Source organism: Pleurotus ostreatus (genome assembly GCF_014466165.1).
Source record: "Pleurotus ostreatus strain PC9 chromosome Unknown scaffold_9, whole genome shotgun sequence".
Lineage (NCBI taxonomy): Eukaryota > Fungi > Basidiomycota > Agaricomycetes > Agaricales > Pleurotaceae > Pleurotus > Pleurotus ostreatus.
The window spans coordinates 906,316-927,006 of NW_023503164.1; the positions used below are offsets into that span (position 1 = coordinate 906,316).

Sequence of the window (20,691 nt, forward strand, 5' to 3'; positions counted from 1 at the left end):
GACGCTGATCGTAGTAGCGCTTCATGTCGTCCTGAGCCTTGACCAACGCGGACTGAGCCTCGTCAACTGCGGATTTCATCCGGTCTACAAACTCGTTTGCGGACTCCATCCGAGACGGTGGCTGATGAGGTTCGAACCCGAGACGAGGATGACGGCCGGTATCCAGGAGGAAGGGTGACTGCTGAGTGGACGCATGGACCCGGTTGTTGTACGCGAACTCCGCCATAGGTAGGAGGCGAGCCCAGTCATCCTGACACTCTCCAACGAAGATCCGGAGATAGGACTCGAGTTCCTGGTTGGTCCGTTCCGTCTGTCCGTCGGACTGAGGGTGGTACGCAGTGGAGGCAGCCAGCTTGATTCCGAGCATCCGGTAGACTTCTCGGGTGAACTCTGCGACGAATTGCGGACCCCGGTCGGACACAACGGACCGAGGGAGTCCGTGCAGCTTCCAGACGTTCTGCAGGTACAAGTTTGCAGATCCGAGGGCAGACACTGTGGTGTGAGTCGGAATGAAGTGGGCGCGTTTGCTTACGGAGTCGACCACGTTCATGACAGCATCAAACCCATTGGACTCCGGAAGCTCGACGATGAAGTCAACACTCAGGCGATCCCAGCGTTCATCCGGAATGGGAAGCGGATGAAGTTCACCCATGGGCGGATGCCTTTGGGCCTTCGTCCGGAGACAGAGGTCGCAATGGCGGGTGTAGGATCCGATGTACCGGGACATGTTGGGCCACCAGTAGCTGCGCGAAACGAGCTCTAGGGTCTTCCATCTGCCGGCGTGTCCTGTGACCTTGGTGTCGTGGTGCTGAGCTACAATAGTCCGACGCAAATCCGGTGAGTCCGGAACGTAGATCTTACCCCGGAACATGAGGAGTCCGTCCGATTGGGACCATTCCGCACTTCGGACTGTCTTGCGACTGCCCTGGGTCTTCTTCAGCTCCTCTGCCGCCTTTGCCACTGCGTCTTCGAACTTCGCATCTCGCACTCCAGTCCGGATAGCCGTGAGGATATCCTTCTCCTCCCCTTCAAGAGTGACACCCGTGGCACAGACAGCAAAGTAGGAAGGCTTGAGCATCACCACATTCTTGTTGTCATCCTTACCATCCAAATGATCCGAGCGTCGCGAGAGAGCGTCCGGTTTACCCATAGTCCGACCTGGACGGTGCTGGAGAGTGAAGTCGAAGCGGGAGAGGTATAGCGACCAGCGGGCTTGACGGCGGTTGAGCTTCTGGGCTTTGATGAAGTACTCCAGGTTCTTGTGGTCCGTCCAGATCTCGAACGGAGTCTCTGCGCCTTCAAGGCAGTGCCGCCATTCTTCAAGCGCCCGTATGATTGAAAGCATCTCCTTGTCGTGTATTTCGTAGTTCCGCTCCGCAGCCTGTAGACTTTTAGAGTAGAATGCGACAGGATGCCATTTACCATCATCCGGATCCAGTTGCGACAAGACTGCACCCGTAGCATAGTCCGACGAGTCCGCTTCAACCCGGTACGGCCGATCCTCCTTCAGAAAGACAAGAACAGGTTCCGAAGTGATCAGCTCTTTGATCCGAAGAAATGCGGATTGAGCGGAGTCGTTCCACTGCCATTCCTTTGCGCAAGTGAGGTCGAAGAGAGGCCGGGCGATATGCAAGTAGTCCTTGATGAAGCAGCGGTAGAAGTTGACGAACCCAAGGAAGGATTGGAGTTCAGTCCGAGTCCGAGGGGTCGGCCAGTCCGCAACTCCGGAGACCTTCACGGGATCCATCTCAATCTTACCCTCAGAGATGACAACTCCGAGATACTCCACCTTGGTCTGCTCGAAGTCGCACTTGTCCGCTCGGAGGAAGAGCTTGTTCCGCTGGAGGATCTCTAGGACACGCCTGAGAACCCGGCGATGCTCTTCGCGCGTCTTGGTGTAGATCAGAATGTCATCCAGATAGATAATGACCACACCTTCCGTAATGAGCTCCCGGAAGAGGTCGTTCATCATGGTCTGGAAGGTGGATGGGCTATTCGTCAGTCCGAAGAACATTACCAACGGTTCGAAGAGTCCGCGCGTAGTCCGAAATGCGGCCTTCCACTCATCACCCTCCTTGATCCGGACATTGTTGAAGCCCCACCGGACGTCAAGCTTGGAGAAGTAGCGAGCATTCCGGAGTTTGTCCACCAAGTCCGAGATGAGCGGAAGTGGGTACCGATTCTTGACTGTCATGTTGTTGAGCTTCCGGTAGTCCTGGACCAAGCGGAGCGATCCATCCTTCTTCTTAACAAAGAACACCGGGGCAGCCATGGGCGACTTGCTGGGGCGGATCCGACCAGTCCGGAGATTTTCTTCCAGGAATTCGTCCAGCTGTTTCTGTTCCGCCGGGGACAGCGGGTAGCACTTGGTAGAGGTCGGTTCCGCTCCGTCCAGTAGCTCAATGGCATGGTCCCACGGACGCGGCATGGGCAGTTCATCAAAGGACTCCTTGGCGAAGACGTCCTCGAATTCCTGGAGGAAGTCCGGGACTGCGCTGTTCCGAGGATCGTGGGGTTTGTTGCGCTGGAAAGCCAATGCAAGGCGCTGCGAGACTGTCTCCGAAGCCCGGATATGTTCTTCCTGAAGACTCCAAAGGTACTCCGGAGTCGGAGGAGGAATAGCCACGAAGATACGGTCACCCCTCTCAAGTCCGGAGTCGTCCGGAGTTGTAGCATTGTCATCCTCATCATCTTCCTCGCAGTCGTGAAGCTCTGGGAGATTGTCCGAGTGCAGTTCCTCAACCCTTGGCATCGGACCCGTACGACACTCCCGGAGTCGTACGGACTCCTTGCGTCGGGTCAGCTTGTCATGGCGGAACTCCTTCCGACAGGTGTCGCATCCGGACGGACAGCGGCTCATGGTCACCTCCTTTGTCTGCCAGTCAATCTCGGGGTTGTGCTTCCGAAGCCAGGTGTATCCGAGGATGATGTCCTGCCGTCCGATGTTAGTGACTGCGAAAAGCATCCGTTCCGTGTGATCCTTGAACCGGAGTACGAGGTCCACGACTTCGGAGATAGATCCGTTCTCATTTGGTGATCCGTCAACGTTGAAGACCGGAATCGGAGCGGACAGCTTGCGTCGGGTGAAACCATGGGCATCAGCAAAGCGCGGATGCATGAAGACTCCGGTGGCTCCGCAGTCCACCAGGGCCTGCAGGGTGCATCTTATAGCTACTGGGTAGCCGCCGTTCCCACTGCGGGCGAAACCTTCGGAGTGTGCGGATTGTAACCGGAGTTGCTTGCTTAACGTCGGACGAATCATCGGAGTGATTGGAATCGTCTATTTCGTCTACGCTAAGACAAGCAAATCGGTTATTTACCAACGAGGTCGCACTGATCACTCGTTGGTCCGGACAAAATCCGCCGTGTCCGATTCCTCAACCGGGGCCGTTCCCTCATCGTCTATTCCTTCCGAAGTCCCCGTACTTTCTACAATGTCGGCCGCGGTCAAGAGATCTTCAATGGCGGACATCCGCTCCTCGGTGGTCATGAACCGGACGTCGTACCGGAGTGGGCACTCGCGAGACATGTGACCGGGCTTGCCGCATCGGTAGCAGAGCTGTGAGGTGGCAGGTCGGGAGCGGGTGTGGTCGACATCCATTGGGACACCGGGTGAGAGAGCCTTTGGAGGAGGCGGAGGTTGGAAACGGGGTTGCAAAGGTGGGAGCTGAGTCCGAGGCGTGGGGAGTACACCCGCAGGAGTCCGAGCGACTCCGGAGCCGGCTGCTGGTCGGACAAGGGATCCGGAGTGTCCGGAGTTTCCGGAGTGCACACCAAAGTGGAAGGATTGGTTAGCAGCACGGTTGTCGGCAACCCGCTGTGCTGCCTTGTACCATTCCTCGAAGTCATCCTCGTCCGGACAGTCTGCGGACTCGGCAACACGGCTCTGGATGATGGAGTCCAATCCGCGGCGGAACTTCATCGTGATGTTGGAGCCCTCAGTGTATCCGGACTGGTCTACAAGGTCCCGGAACTCGTCGAGGTACTCCTGGAAAGTCCGACGCCCTTGGTGGTACCGGGTGGACTCCAGTTTTAGCATGGCAGCTTCGCGTTCCCGATCCGGAAGGAAGCGAGTCCGGAACTCGGTTGTGAAGGCGGCCCAGGACGCAAAGTATGGATCCTTCGGACTCCGGAGCACCATGTCCGCGTACTCCTTAGCTCGATCCTTCTGGAAGAAGGAGAGACACCAGAGGATTTTGGCCTGCTCGGTCGGGAAGTGGTCCGGACAGAGCTGGAAGTAGATGGAGCACGCATTGTAGAACGCGCAACCATCCTTGCGGTTTCCGTCGAAGATCGGGGGAGAGGCGGGCTTCAGGCGGGAACGTGGGGTGTTTTCGGATCGACTCGGGGCGTGCTGGGAGGCTTCGGTGCCCCTCAGCTCGGAGTCTGGAGTCGTTTTCGGAGTAGTCAGACGGGGTGTTAAGAGGAGTCCTTCGATTCGGGCAAGTGTATCCTGGATGGAGCTGATTTGGGTTTGGTGTTCGTACGTCTGAGCCCACAAGGTCTGCAAAGTCTCGGAGTCCGGTCCTGAAGCGACTGGCTCGGATGGCGGGATCTGGCTGGAAGCGCCCGGCATTTCGGAGTCGTCAGGGGAGCAAGGGATGGAGTTCCTTGGGTCCTCAGAGGTGGGTGGGAGTAGCAGGAGAGCGTCCGGAATGTCCGCAAAACCGGAGAGACGTCGAGAACGAGTCCGGAGTGGCGCAGGACGTTTTCCGTAGGGCTCTGGTGCCAGGATGGGAGATCCTGTTCTGCTGTAAGGGCAACCTCAAGATGGCCGACAGCGCAGGCCTAGCAGAGGGAGAATCCAAAGAGAATGAATAAGGCTAACTACAATACATGAGAGGGCTGCTCACCTAGCAGAGGGAGAATCCAAAGAGAACAGGATAAGGATTCTCCATGCTAGGAAGCGAAGTATATACTGTAGTAGCGTGAGAGGAATGCAGGATAACTGTACAGTACACCAGCCACAAGTCCGAACAAATATCACAAGGTACAAGGAAACATGTGATAATGAAGTGGAGGGTAAATGCACAGGAGTCGTGCCAGCGACTTGGGGAAGTAAGGGCGAAGAGTAATGAAGTGGGGGAAAAGGATAGAGGTAACCCGGATGAGCCCCGAAGAGTATAGATGAGTCCGAGCGAGTCCGAAGTGTCCGAGCGAGTCCGAAGTGTCCGAGACGAGTCCGAGCGAGTCCGAAGTGTCCGAAGTGCGGGAAGACTCCGGAGTCACCGGACGCGGCTCGGATGCGAAAGGAGTGGGTGGAAAGGAAGTGGAAAGGAAAGGGAGCGAAAAGGAACGAAGGGGAATGAAGGGAATGTAGGTAAGAGTCCATGGAACGAAGGAAAGGAGAGAAAATAGGAGTGTCCCCTTACAGCAATGGAGCTTGACACTGATGAACAGCAATGACAGCTCACACTATGGCGGTGTGGGGTAGAGCTAGAGTAGAACTGATTGGAATATGAGAATGTGCTTTGTTGAGGTGATCTGCAGGGTTCTCCAACATTCTGCTTTCAATGTCCTTTGTGATGACACTCCCAGCACCTACTGCTACTTCATCTCTAATGGTTACACCTGAGCACGTGCCTCACGATTGTGATCCTAGGAGTTGGATACCTCTTTGTAGCTCCAGGACCATGGACTTTGGCCACTTTCTGAATGTTGACTAGTTCTGGCCTCCAAGGTTGCCTGGAAATCACACAGCTCCTGATTGATATGGGGCACTTCACTGCAGGGGAAGCCATTGACATGAAGCTCAAGTGCCTGGATGCCTGATTAGCACAGGTAAAGTAGAAGTTGGTGGGCCCAGAATGGAATGCAGTTATAAAAAGACAGTGACTTCAGCTTTGGGGCAGTAGGGAGCAAGTCTCTCAGTATGTTGTCCAGTCTTATATAGTGTAAACCTCATGTCTGTCTATACAGTGTAAAATGCTTACCATGTCAACATAAGGTATGATGTCATGGTCTAGCCCAGATAATTGCTTATCATGTCAACATGAGGTATGATGGTCTAGCCCAGATGATGATATGTATGCCTTTTATGGCCTCATGTCTGTCTATACAGTATAAAATGCTTATCATGTCAATATGAGGTATGATGTCATGGTCTAGCCCAGATAATGATATGCATGCCTTTTATGGAATGCTTGTTACTTGAACATGAGGGATGATGTCATGGCCTAGATGGTGAGCCCTTAATGAAGGTCAAGTTATAGAATCATAAGTGGTGGTGGTGTAATTGCCAAAACACCAAAGAGGCTTGACCCAGGCAGGTGTTGGCAGGGAGTTGCCTGCTGGGCAGCAGATGTGCATGACCACTTCAACCAGGGTCCCACGCAATATGGATACTGGGTTAATGGGAGGCAATTGCACCCTGGTGTGCTTTCACTTTGTTCTTCATTCAGCTTGTTCATCTCATAGACAAGCATTCTCCTCTCTGATCACCTTTAGCTCTTTTAGGATCTCTGCATTGAGCATCTCGGCAGGAGGAGGGTTTACTGCTGGATCAGCGGTGGGTCTGGTCCACATAAATGGTGGGTGATTGGCTTGAGGCCCATGTAATTGACAGGTCTTCCAATTTCTGAGGGCATTTGCTTGCGCCTTGGGCAATGAAGACACCTGGGCTGATACCGTCATGGACTGCATTGGCCTAATCCCTTGCCATGGTTGCTGTGTCTTCTTCAATCTTTGCCTGCAATATTGCCTGAAGAGTTGGCTCATATGGATTAGTCGTGTTGAGGGGATCTGCTTCCCAGGCCCATATCAGCTGGCAGTGGTTTCTGCGGGAAGTGCATCACTAAAGGCCTTGAAGGCCTTAACGTGTTTGGCCCGCATTTGTAGTGCTTCTTGTGCTTTTCATAGAAGGGATGTATCTGACGTAAAGAAGTGTCAGTAACAGGCAAGTTAATTTGACAGTGACATATGGAGTGATATAACTCTGCACCAGTTATAGTTGCCGAAGTGGTTGTCCAAGGTGTCTCGCTGAGAGCCTGGTGCCATGTCTTTCATGCTGCTGGCTACCAGATTCATCACAGCCCATCTGCACTCCGGGAATTCACCATCAGTGCGACCAACATATGATGTGAGATTGAATGAACAGTTTATCTGACATTCATTCTGATGTGCTCTTTGGGATGAAGGTTGCCGGTTGCATCCAGGAAGCTCTTGTACTTCTTTTCTTCAACAAAGTACGCATAACCTTTATTCAAGCTGGGGTCCCAGACATTGCTCAATGCAGCCAGACACTTAAGGCGGAAATTCCACATCTTTTCAACGGTTAGCATCAGCAGAATTTGATAGAAATGGACACCTACTTCAACAATGTGAAACAGAAGGGTCAAGTGTTGTTCTATCATCCAAGCCACGTCTGATGACTCCGGCTCTCTCATGTATTGTAGCTAGTCCTATTCATATCTTTGGATTCTCCCTCTGCTAGGCCTGTGCTGTGTGGTGTCACACCCTTTGAAGATTTTAGAATGGAGGGGAAAATTTAGAATGGAAGGGAAAAATTTAGAAGGGAGGAAGTTTTCAGGAATGGAGAAGGAAACTTGGTGCTTTGGTAAGAAGCCTCAAGGGAAAGGGTAGCAGCAATTATGTAATTTTTGTGAGAGATGCTGAAATGTTTGGGGAATGGTAGAGTTTTTGAGAAGGAAGAGTTTTAGGAGAAATAGGGGTATAGGGGAAATAGGAGCTTGGGGAAATGGAGAGAGAATTGCTTGAGGGAGTACAATGCTGAATATACTCATTTACCATGTCTACAGACATGGTTCATGACAACAGCCATCTTGAGGTTGCCCTTACAGGAACCGACTGAGCATGTATTAACATATTAGCCAGCAAGTGAGAAGTAAGCATTAAAGGGATAAGTATTATAATATACATGGCCACCGCATGTAGTGCACTGCCTCAATAGGAAGCACAGTTTGCTAGTGCATTCTATGCAATCCAACACCATGGTGATGCTAGATACTGAAGAAAACAGCAACAGTAGGATGGTCAGTTGACGAAGGAAAGAAGTTGAACGGCAAGAACAAACCATGCAATGAGAGGAGGGATTGTGCACACGCAATTGTGAGCGGTATATGGTGTTTGCTATACATGCTCAAAAAAAAAGTGGAACCACGTTGGAGTGTGGAACACTCAAGGAACATTGTGAGAGGATCAGTGAGTGTGATTGACTGTCGTGGTCAAGATATGAGATACAAGAATGGGTATGTATCGAATATATAAGTAAAGTCTGTGTCACGTGAAACTAGACAGGGAAGAAAGGGGTAAACAAGGGTAACTTGTTTACACTTGCCCACCTTCTGAAGGAAGGATGGTGCATAAGGGAGAAACAAGCGATGAATGATGTCAAAGCAAAGAAGGGGAACCAACCCAGGACCCATTGAATCCGACAGCGAGCGAGTCGAGCAGGGAGATAAGTAATGCGGCAGAGAGATTCTTCTTCTGTGTGCGTGTTCTCCGTGTTATGGTGCCGCTAGCGCCGTTCTTCTTCTCCTCAAGCCAAGTATCCAGCTCCTCCAGCTCCTCCACCTCATGCCTCGTCATCCACCGATTATCCTCTGGCCCATAACCTCTGAATGTTACCAAGTACTCCATCCCCTGCGCCCACACTTCTCATCTATTATCGACTCCACGTAATATTCATCATCACCCGAATGTTGGATTTGCTGTTGCACGTTTCAAGTGTTCTCCGAATCGTACCATGTGTTTAGATAATCACACTGTCCTTATATGTAGATACATTTGATTGTTCACACATAGATAAATAGGTAGTTTGAATTATGTAGTCCCTCATGTGTTTGCGAGGGTCAACTGCTATTCTACATGCCTGAGTAACCGCGAAGAAACGGTTATTTCTACACCGAATCCCCAGTGACAGGAGCAGGGCGCTCCAGCTTACGTGAAGGGAACAGGTTACTGTTGTTGGCAATGAAGGGACGAAGATGGCTAGAGTGAAAAGTGGGGAAGAATTTATCAGTGTTGGGCATGTTTAATGTATATGATGACTTCTCTGGGTTCGCGTGTAAGATCTCGTAAGGCCCATCAAAGCGAGGCATGAACTTGGCCACTCTGTTATCCCCTGTGTGCATGTACTCTGTGCGCCTGTTGGACGTTGACAAATATATAAGGTCTCCCTCAGAAAACAATTGATCCGGGCGGCAATGAGCGTTAGCCTGAATGGTCTGAGAGATCTTTGCAGCGAGAAGGTTATCCTTAGCTTCCGCCGTCACGTCGTTGAGGAGCTTGATGATGTCGCTCGCCGATGTTGGAATGTCAGCGGGTGTCGGTTCGATGAGGGGGGGAACGACTTGGGGTGATAAGTGTAAGGGGACACTCCTATTTCCTCCCCTTTTCTTCATCCCATGGACTCTTACCTACATTTCCTTTGTTCCCCTTTGTTCCTTTTCGCTTCCTTTCCTTTCCACTTCCTTTCCGCCCACTCCTTTTGCATCCGAGCCACGTCCGGTGACTCCGGAGTCTTCCCGCAGTTCGGACTTGCTCGGACTTGCTTCGGACTTGCTCGGACTTGCTTCGGACACCTCGGACTTGCTTCGGACACCTCGGACTCGCTCGGACTCGTCTATACTCTTTGGGGCTCGTCCGGGTTACCTCTATCCTCTTTCCCCACTTCGTTACCCTTCGCCCTTACTTCCCCAAGTCGCTGGCACGACTCCTGTGCATTTACCCTCCACTTCATTATCACATGTTTCCTTGTACCTTGTGATATTCGCTCGGACTTGTGGCTGGTGTACTGTACAGTTATTCTGCATTCCTCTCACGCTACTACAGTATATACTTCGCCTCCTAGCATGGAGAATCCTTATCCTGTTCTCTTTGGATTCTCCCTCTGCTAGGTGAGCAGCCCTCTCATGTATTGTAGTTAGTCTTATTCATTATCTTTGGATTCTCCCTCTGCTAGGCTCGCGCTGTGCGGCCATCTTGAGGTTGCCCTTACAATAAGCCGAGGCGGAGCATGAAGGGAGAGAATCCTGTAGAGCTTTTAATTTACACTTTCCTTCACAGTACCATGTAGATACCGAAGAATTCTTGATGTAAGTCGTAGCTATATCAATGTTGGCACCACGGCAACGGCGAGGAGGGAAGAGACTAGCAAGGTACGTACCAGCTTTTATATCTTCTTAGACTCATTGTTACTGACTCAATGTTGATTCATAGACCATCCAACGTCATCAACTATCTAATCACGCAAGTCAGCCAATCACCTGATCTCCGATGTGAACTTCAGCCCAGCTGCGTACCTTCTCATCGGCCACGCTGTAGTCTACGAGCCCGCTATCAGTCATCGGTTGCATTGCGCCCCACAGCTCTTCACTTCCACTTGTACATGGTCTCTCAGGAGTAGCGGCGTTGTCTTCGTCTCAAGTTCCAAGTCCGTGGTCACAGTCAGTAATCACCGGACTCAACTCAACCTTTGCACGGTGCCGTGTATATAGCCAGCTCCTTGGATGGCCGACGCCCTCGTCTTCCAGTGATATTACATTAAAATGGTTGCTCATTGTGCAATAGATTTCATGTACCTCGTGAATATAGTATGAGGGCCACAGCAGCCACTAGAGCAACCGCGATGGCATGAACAGTGCGCTGTAAAAGCGTTTGGGGACCACTTGTGGACCAAAGCCCCACTAAACCATCCCCTGCAATGGCAATCTGGAACATATCTGCCATGCTCGTATGATGGGACTAAGTAGACATTAGCGCCACAATCGAGTTCAGAGCTGCCTTGGACACACTGCAAGAACATGAACGAGTCCACGACCTAGTTCCAATAAGTTAGCATTGATTCCGTGCTGGTAGACGGACTCCATACCTGGTGCCAAAAGTGTTTGTTGACGGGAACCAGATTCTACATAAAACATGGCGGCTGATCCCCATCGTCCCCCGAGGATAGATTTGCCACTATGAATAAAAATAACTGGTCTCATGACTCGGGGCTCCTCTGCTACGACTGGGGATGGGAAGCTTGTTTCCAGACTGCCTGATGATATCTCGAAGATCTTGTATCGTTCTGCTGTAGAAACAGCCAAAAGTCGTCGATTGGGGGATACGTTAGCAGAAATTCTAAGTAGATACGGTTAGTAACTGCGAGGGTATGCGAGAAGATAACACGTACATGGGACCCTCTATACAAATCTCCGCAATGATGAAATGGGTGACGGGGTCCCAAAGCCTGGAAGGGTTTCAAAGTCGTGAACAAATACATGAGGTACTCACTTACATGGCACCATGATGACGGTAAACCATCAAAATATGTTCATCGATCCAAACAACAAGGACGAATGCCTCACGCTGGGCAGAAGGCCGCAAAGCAGGACGTTGAATTGCTTTAGCATGCCAGGTGTCGGCCTCTGGTAAGTTGTTTCAGCCCACCTCGCGAGTGAATGTCCAGGATTAATATGAGACACACTGTTAGGCCTGAACCACACACGTAGCAGTCCACTGCCAGCAGCCACAAGGCCTTTATTCTCTGGATGCACATGAAACTGAGTGACTGGAGTCCCTTCTTCCAATACAATGAAACCCTTGATTTCCAGCAACTATATTGAGATGCAGTGAATATATCCAAAGGTAAAAATAAAGAGACACTACCTTGGCATTGTCATTCGGACTCATTGCTAACAATTCACCATCATCGAATCCCAGATACAACAAATCATCCCATAGCCACTGCATTGACATGATGTTCGCTGAAAATGGAGCATGATGAAGATATAGTCCAGAGGATGCTTCATGGAATACAATGGTGGATCCCGCTCCGATGGCAAGTCTGTCTCCTAGAGGTGAAAAACAAAGACTAGACGGTGTCCAACCATTAGGTGTTGGAATTGTGTGCTGTTGAACATATTTGAGAGGGTTTCTTCTGATTAGGCTGTTTGCCATATTTCTGGTGTGAAGACGTTGACACGTTGAACAAGGCGAGGGTGCGTCGAAATGTTCGAATCCAGCGACTACAAAGACAAGTAATTTTGATTGTCTACTTTTGGGAAAATGAGGCATTCTCACGCGCATGGCAATTGTCCGAACAAAGGTTGGAGATACTTATCCACATTCGGGAAATAGCTGGCTTGTGCACTAAGTCAGTGCCCGAGTATCCCGAAGTAGATAGCCCCCGTGCCCCCTTGGTCATGCCACATTTACTTCCGAGCGCGATTAGATTTGATTCAAATTAGAGTGCTTAGTAGATTATCACAGTAAGGGAAATGCCTAAAATTCTGACCTAAATATCGGTATTTTAAACTCAGCAACTTCTTCCCAACCACCACTGGCGAAATCAAGAAGGATAGAATGGGACAGCAAGCATTAGTTCGGCTCGTATCATATCGTATGTTTGTATTGCAGTCCATAATACCATAATACCATATCGTTTCCCTCACCCCTCGTCTGCCACTACCCAACCCTGTTCGCTCCATTCGGTTTAGAAGCTGTATAGCGTCGAGCTGCTGAACACATCTCATGCGGTGATAACCCCTACGGCAAGCAGAGGGGTTAGGTCGTTCATGCTCACAACGAGCCATATCATTCTACCAGTCTGTCAGATGGTTAGTTATTTTGAAATGTCCTAAGTTCATAAGGGACACAGGGACACACGACGAGTTGATGGGTTGTTCTCCTCGGCCACCTCACTTTCAACATAGCCCAGCTTCGTCAACCACCCTCTAAACCGAAGGCCTTCTGTGTTCGGTATTCGTTGGAACACATACTGACATGTGACTCCCCGTGTCCGCCACCGCAGTGTCTCCATATACAAGTCCCCTACATTGTGGCAGTTCCATGAAGAAAGAGGGAAGCCGGTCTACACCAAAGTAATTAGGAGCACAACGGAACACATTGAGTCGCGCAAGATGATCGGCAGACCTGACTCCTGAGGCCTGAGGCCTGAGATCTGAGATATGGTGATCACCCAGCTGATGAGACTACTCAAAGACTTCGTTTGGGCTGAGGACGGCACAAGGCAACAGTTTGTTTTGGCTGGGTTGCTCAATCGATGCGACTGACGTGCGGACAGTTACGCTGGAGAATAGTCGATGAAGGCCGAGAACGGCGATATAGCGGTCAAACTAGGACTATCAGACCCACGAATGAGACGTTTCAACCAAACCACTTACTTTCTGATTAAGTCCATAGAAACGCTTCTGACGTCATCGTTCTATAAAGTATGAATCAACGGTGGAGAGTACAACCGTCCAATACACCCGCTATGGTCCATGCTCATACTCTGGCCAGATGCACACCAAATAGAGGGTTCGAAGTTTTGTATATCTGGCGGTCCACCACATCTCCAGATGAACCCCAGGTGGTCCCCAGGTGGTCCCAGCCAGCCCATTTCCGATCAGTTTTTTACCACATGGATGCCACCTGATCACCACTTTTTCCATGCAAGTTCACTTCAATTCATTTTTGTCCACTCTTTTACCACCTGGTGACCACCTGGATACCACTTCAGATATTGAATGTTGTCCATGTGAACACCAGGTGGTATCTAGGTGGTGAAAGAGTGACTACATGAGTATATTGTTCAAAGTAACTAAGATACAAGTTCAGGTGGTGTTCAGGTGATTACCAGGTGGTGTCCATGTGGATTGTCAATTTACAACATTACACAAGTCTTAGATGGCAGTTGGATGGTGTTCATCTGATATCCACATGGCATTCATGTGGACTGTGTAAGAACCATACATTGACCATCTAGCTACCACTTGGTATCCAGGTGGTGTTTGTGTGATATGACTGAGTTTTGACAAAATTCAAGTACAACCTGATATTCATGTGACTACCAACTGGTGTTCATCTGGTCTAAATGTGGCACCCAGACAATATTCAGATGAATGCCACATGAATACCAGTTGATCCCCAGATGGGTGGTTTCCAGGTGATATTCAGATGTTAGATAGGTGGTGATCACTTGGATACCACCTTATTACCAGGTAATAAGGTGGACGTCTCAGTAAACATAAACACATCCATGTAACTAGTCATGGATGACAGTCATATGGTGTCCATGTGGCTCCCAAGTGGCATACATGTGAGTGGATATCAGGTGAGTGCCAGAAGATAACCAGGTGAACATCTTGGTGAAACAGTACAAGTCCAAAGTGGTGTTTATCTGATGTCCAAGTGGTATTCGGTTGAGTATCAGCTGGCATTCATCAAGATGTGAAAACCATGTGGTGTCCGCCTGGATACCACTTGGAAGTCATGTAAGTATCAAGTAGATATCAGATGAATGCCAGATGGACCACAGGTGAAGTCCATTTATCTAATACTCAATAATATCCTCATCATCACTTTCCTCATCCTCAACCACCTCTTCTATTCCTGCTGCCTTCTTATTTTTCTTCTCCTGCTGCCTGGCAATGACTCGTTGGGTATGCAGGAACAGCAATACATGCATGGTGAAGTCAAAGTTGCTGACAGTCATCCGGTTGAGGACTGTCTGAAACCCACCCAACCATGCATTGAGTTGCTCACAAGCCTAGGTACAAGCAAATCAGACAAGTACAAGCAACTGAGTAGTATGATCACTTACCTGAGTATTGAAGGCCCTCTTGTAGTAAGGCCTCCCCTCCTTGTCTTCATCAACCACTACCAGGTTTGGAGCAGCACCATTTAGAGGTGCAGGATTGCACCAAGTCCGACAGAGGTAGTCAGTGACACGATGGTTGATGTAGTGGTAGGAGTCGACAATGATCCGAGTGGTGGGTTCCCAAGCAGGCCAGTGATGCTGCTTGACAATGTGCTTGAGCAAGGCACACCCCTTGTCAATAGCAATGTAGCTGGGTCGGAAGTTGAGGTCTTCATAGACATCGTCAAGGAAGCGAAGAATCTTGGCCACCCCTTCAGCCTTGGCAAACTTGCGCCAGGCAATCACCACACCACATGGAGCACAGATGGTCTCCACACAGTAGAACCTAGGAGCAGAGAAGTAGTTGTTGTACTTGGTGCCACTGACCTCTTCAACCTCTTGCTCCTCCAGGTTGTCATGTTCAAGCTCCTCTGCCCCTGCAGCACGAGGTAGCCACTCCTGCCTCTCCTTCTGAGCTCTCCTCAATATCCGCTGCACTCCAAGAAGTGAGGTGTTGGCATAGCGTCCACGGAATGTCCTCCACTGCTCCTGGTGATCTTCACATGCCTGAGTACGACCAACCTTGTTCTTGTTGCACCCCTTCATATGGCAATGGTCCTCCGTCTCCTCCTCATGCTCTTGACAGAACACTCCAGTCTGAGCATTGAGCAGCCCTGCCTCACAACCTGCAATAGCACAATGTCGAGGCCCCATGACAATCCCATCAATGACAACCATGCGGACATCTGCATTTGTGTGAAGTGCAACACCTCCAGCAGGTTCAGATGCATCATTGGCTGGGACATTGTCAACATCCATAGCCTCAGCATCTGCAACAGCTGCTGCCACAGCAGGTCCTGCATACTCAGGCACATCACGATTTTCATCATGACCAGCAAGAGCAGCGGGATTGTCATCCTGGTTGGGAATGACATCAGCCACATCTTTGAATGCATGACAGCACTCATCGCATGAATGCCCAACTGCGCTGCGGATGATCCCCCCATCTCCAAGGTACAAGTAGGCAGCGGCGACAAGCTCACTGATCTTCAGATTGTCCATGAAGATCATGGTGGAGTTGCTGAACCCTGCAAGAAGGCGGATAGACTCCACAACAAAGGCTTTCCAGACTTGTCTGTGAGTGAGGGTGAATGAAGCACCACTGGGCTGGACAAACGAGTAGTTCCAGAACTCCGTTATTGCTGCAGTTGAGGCATGAAAGCTGTAGTTGGCATTCACAATTGCCTTGGAGACAATGCAATCCACCCAGACCTGCTTTCCGACTTTGAGGTACTTGGCATTGGGAAGATAGAGGGCGAGTTGTCGGTTGTTGTCAATGAAGCTCTCGTGGTCTGCCCAGAACATAGTGGAGCACTTGGGACATCTACCAGCCAATACCGGAACCTTCTCAAAGCACTCACTTCCACGAAGCAAAGTGACTTTGGAGATATCACGGTCGCGGAGGTATTGAGTGAGACCATGGCCATGACAGCCAGCACTAGAGCAGCCCATGACAGGAGGGGTGATGAGGATGATAGGCTGGATAGAGGAAGTGGAAATGGGCAGGAGTTTGCGACGTAGTTGGTGTTTATCATTATGCGTGTAGAGATCCAGAAATTGACAGAGAGAGTCGAGTTTTTTTACCAAGTATGGTGGTCTGACTCTTTGCAGTACACGATTTGTGGTTGTCTCCAGGCAGGAAGAGGGTGTCGAAGATGGTCTCAGCACTCACAGAAGTGTCAGAAGAGCCAGAGGAGCCAGAGCCAGAGGAGTTCATGTCGTCATCAGATCCTGAGATGGAATTGCCATCAGAGGCATCCATGTTGTCCTCAGAGGATCCAGAGTTGGAGTTGTTGTCTCCAGCACCAGCATCATCATCAGAGTCATCAGGGATGTTAGAGACATCAACCTGAAGCTTGTCTTTGATGGCACGGACAAAGGCAGCCATCCAGCTGGTGACCACCTGGTTGTTACTATCTACAGCCTTCTGTTGTCCATGCAAGTTGAGAATGTCGGTGTTGCTGGTGATGCTGAAGAGGAGCATCAGAACTGTGGCAAGAGTAATGTTCTCACCAAAGGTCAGCTTGACAACTTTGGCAAAGTCAGCAAACCGGATGTCAGGAAACGAATCTTCCAGAGGGGCTGCAGCAGCACATGGAAGGAGTCCCAGCAAGAGGAAGAGGGATAAGATCATCCAGAAGGCCTGTAAACAGAAACTGGGCAAGTCAGTATTTGTTGAAATTCATTGAAGTTCAGACGAAAAAGAGCCAGTAAAATGACTGTTGCATTTCAACTAATACAAAGAATAGCTACCTACTTTGTAGCCTTCTTAGCTGCAGCCTTCTTCTTTGCATCTCTGGCTTTCTTTGCCTCCTCTGCCTTCTTCTCTGCCTCCAACTCGTCCAGAACCTTGGCCAAAGTGTCCTTACCAGGCTTACGAGCTCCCCAGAGCATAGTGTGAGCACTGGAGGTGACGTCGTACTTGGGGTTGCGCAACATGTCCATGATGATGGGAAAGAAGACGGAGTGGTCAAAGAGGGCGGTGTAAGTGTTAAAATTGGTCTTGCCAACGAAGATAGAACAAAGGGTCTTCTCCGAAACATTACCTCCTGTCCATGGAGTTGTCAAGCTGTCCCACTTCTCTTTGGCCTCCTTGGCAAGCTGAATCCGAGCATACATAGACCTGAGCGAAGGAAGCCCAGGGGCTGAAGCAGCTCCATGGTTCGTCATGTGGTAGGGTACCCCCATGCGAGTTGCAATTTGCAAAAGGAGGGGTTCGTCACGGAAGGCAGCAGTGAGAGGGTTGACAGCGATATCAAGGGTGCCGGCAACAGAGACAGAGGCAGAGGGGGTGATGGAGGAGACTGCAGAGGGGGCAGCCGAGGAGTTGATGGAAGGAGAGGGAGGCGGAAGGTAGGAGACACCAAGCTCAGATGGTTGCTGTAACAAAGTTAGAATTTTTTAAAAGTCAAGTTGGAATTTACATACTGTAGTAGTGAATATACACGTAGACTAGTAGTATAGTCAAATGAAATGTGAGGGTCCGCCTCTGGCAGGACAAGTCCGTGCGACACCCGAATGAACTAAGTGTGATAAACGATGAGTCCGAGAGTGAAAACAACGACTAGGAAACTTCGGATGCTTTGGATGGCTTCGGACGCGCTCGGACGCGGAACAAACAACTTCGGCTTCGGATAGTATGATGAGGACGGCAGGAGAATGATAAGGATGGCAGGAGAACTGGCTTCGGATCGAACTCGGACTCGGATGACGGCGAACTCTGACAACGGAGGAGGAAAGCTTCTCGGACGACTTAGATTCTGACTCGATGTGGGGCGGAAACAAATCTTATTCTTCTAACTACGAGTACAGGAGGCTTTTGTAGCTACGAAAAATGTCAGATGAAGGAAAAGTCTGAAACGAAAAGGCACCAGGAACGAGTGATGGTGCTAGTATAGTCCAAGTATTAGAGTCTGAAAGCAAAAGATACGAAACAATGATCCGCGGTGTCTGATCTGTTATCACGTGTGTCCGGTACGGGTTCGTGACGTCCGAGTCATGTGCGAGTACATCCGAGGAGTCGGAGAGGGGTCGATAGGGGATAGGAGAGGTCGGACTGCACGGAACGAAAGGGTTCAACCCTTACAATACAATTCCAATTCTGAGCTTGTTCTTGTCATCCCAGATGACAGCCTCATTGTCCCTGACAGCAGTGGCATAAGGCCCCTTGGCTTCCCAGAAGTGGTCCTCTGCATCCCAGAGCAGGATGTCAGAGTCTGATGACAAGCAATGAGTAAAAAAACGCGAAGCAAAAAGAAAGAACTTACTAGTAAGAGCCACCATCTTCTTGGCAGCAGCAGTGAGGACAGGCCCCAGAGTGTTCTTGATGGGGACTTTAACCCCAACAGGCCTGGCACCCTCCAGAGGCGAAGCCCCATCCTTGAAGACAAGGAGCATGCCCATGACAGGCGGGGCATCAGACTCCTCGTTGGTGTCTGGATATCAAGTCAGAATTGGACTTGTAGAGAAAAAGAGAACTCACCAAAGTCAGCCATGTTCAAGGCAACACCCATGGCCTTGCCTCTAGCAAAGCCACCCATGGTATGGGATGCGCCTTGCAAATCGTCAAGGTCATCAGATGTAGGAGAGGGGGGAGCTCGGTGAGAGGAAGCACTAGCATGGGTGATGTCCTTGCGTACACCCTTACCCATCTGACGAGCGGTGGTGGGTGAAGTGCTGGCTCTGCGCTTGGAAGCAGTGGTGGGTTTGGCGGGGGTGGCAGGGCGCTTGGGAGTGGTGGGGTCAACCTCCATGGTGTCGTCGTTATTGTCTGACAAGTCAGCAGGCATGGGCACCTCAGCGGAATTGTCCTCATTGTCGTCCTCATTGTCAGTCTTCTTCGGCTCACCATCTTCATCGCCATTGCTACCAGCATCAGCATCTTTCTCCTCGTCACCCTCTTCATCAGACTTCTCAGCCTCTGCATCTTCTCCTTCATCTTTCTCCTCCTCTGCATCCAGCGAACCCAGATTGGTAAGGTCTCTACCTTTTCCCTTGTCCTTGGTGGCGATCTGGGGGACATCCTCTGGCTCTTCATGCCTGATGCGAGAGGTGGTGATGCTCGGAGTGATTGGAGCCAAGGTGACTCCAGTCCCAACTTGACGAGCAGGTGGTGCAAGCGGAGCACCACTCTCCTGAAGTGTCCTAGCAGTACTGGTGCAAAAAGATGAGTTGTACAATCACAAGTAATGACAAGCAAAGACTTACGCAGTCAAATTCTCTACCGTAGTCTCATTAGCTTCTTCATCAGCTGCATCACGGTCGGCAGAGGTGCTATGGACAATGAGCATAAGCAAACAGAGGGATACAGGCAGTAACTCACATATTCTTGTTCTTCTTAGCCTTGGTTTGTTTCTTCTTGGTTACAGGGATGTCCACACTATCAGACAAGTAATTGATTGTTGATTTATTTGAGATTTAAAAGGATTTATTTATATTTATTCTATCTACTACTCATGATGTATGACTACTGACTACTGGTACACTACTGGCAATGACAAACTCACATGAGCTCCCGCTGCATGGCCTTGGTTGCAGACCTGGTGGACCTGGGCTTGGTAGAAGCCCTGTGGATGGGGGCCAAGGGGGGATCAGGGGTACATGTTGATGACCAGGGGCCAGGGGTAGACAGGGGGTAGGGGTGAGGTGTAAGGGTGTGGGGGTGCGTCGTCATCGAGAACAGGGTGCAGGCGTGCGTGGGGGGCATCGTCGAGAATGGGGTGCGGGCGTGCATCATTGTTGGCGACGTCGAGAACAGGGGTGTGTGGATACGCAGGGGGCGTCATCGTCGAGAACAGGGTGCGGGGTGCGTCGTCGTCGAGAACAGGGTGCGGTCGTGCGTGGGGGGGCGTCGTCATCGAGAACGGGGGTGTGGGAATGCGTCGTCGTTGAGAACGGGGATGTGTGGATACGTGGGGGGTGTCATCATCGAGAACGGGGTGCGGGGTGCGTCGTTGTCGAGAACGGGGTGCGTGGGGTGCGTCATCGTCGAGAACGGGGTGCGGGCGTGCGTGGGGGGCATCGTCGAGAACGGGGGGTGTGGAGATGTGTGGGGGGCATCGTCGTCGTTGTCGTTGAAAACACGGGTGTGGGGATGCGTGGGGGCGTCGAGCGTCCGGGCAAGGGCAAAGGCGTGGGTGGTGTGAAAGTGGGGGATGTGGGCATAGGGCATGGGACACAAGTGGGGGCAGTGTCAGTGAAAAAAACAGAAAAAACTGGGGGACACACTCACATTGTGGTCCCCTCCTCCTTGTTCTTGCGCTGTGTCGAAGTGGGCTTGCGTGGGGGCATATTGCTATGGTGGGTTGTTGGGGGGAAGGCAGGGGGATTGGGGATGGTGGTGGTTGAGAAGAAGAGGTGTCGTGTGCCAGCGTGGCACGGCAGTCACATGCGCGTGGCGTCGCGCTGATTGCCGAAAATAGGCGCCCGTCCACAAAAAGAAAAAGAAAAAGAAAAAGAATATTAATAATCGTCAATAAGCGCCAAATAAGCGCCCGTCCGAGGAAAATGACTTATCTTTAGATAACTGTTGCTAATCCATTTCTGGC

The 20,691-nt window shown here is 50.7% G+C and overlaps 1 protein-coding gene across 1 annotated transcript; it reads right to left on the reverse strand.

Moving 5' to 3' along the window:
- Positions 1 to 16,178: 16,178 nt before the first annotated feature.
- On the reverse strand, positions 16,179 to 20,001 carry PC9H_011479 (uncharacterized protein; the record flags this gene model as incomplete). Its single annotated transcript, XM_036780963.1, has 9 exons — positions 16,179 to 16,800; positions 16,902 to 17,524; positions 18,236 to 18,360; positions 18,412 to 18,579; positions 18,627 to 19,297; positions 19,352 to 19,417; positions 19,467 to 19,523; positions 19,651 to 19,710; positions 19,745 to 20,001. 9 exons carry the CDS (start codon positions 19,999 to 20,001, stop codon positions 16,179 to 16,181), a joined length of 2,649 nt encoding a protein of 882 aa, XP_036626818.1.
- Between the last annotated feature and the right edge of the window lie 690 nt (positions 20,002 to 20,691).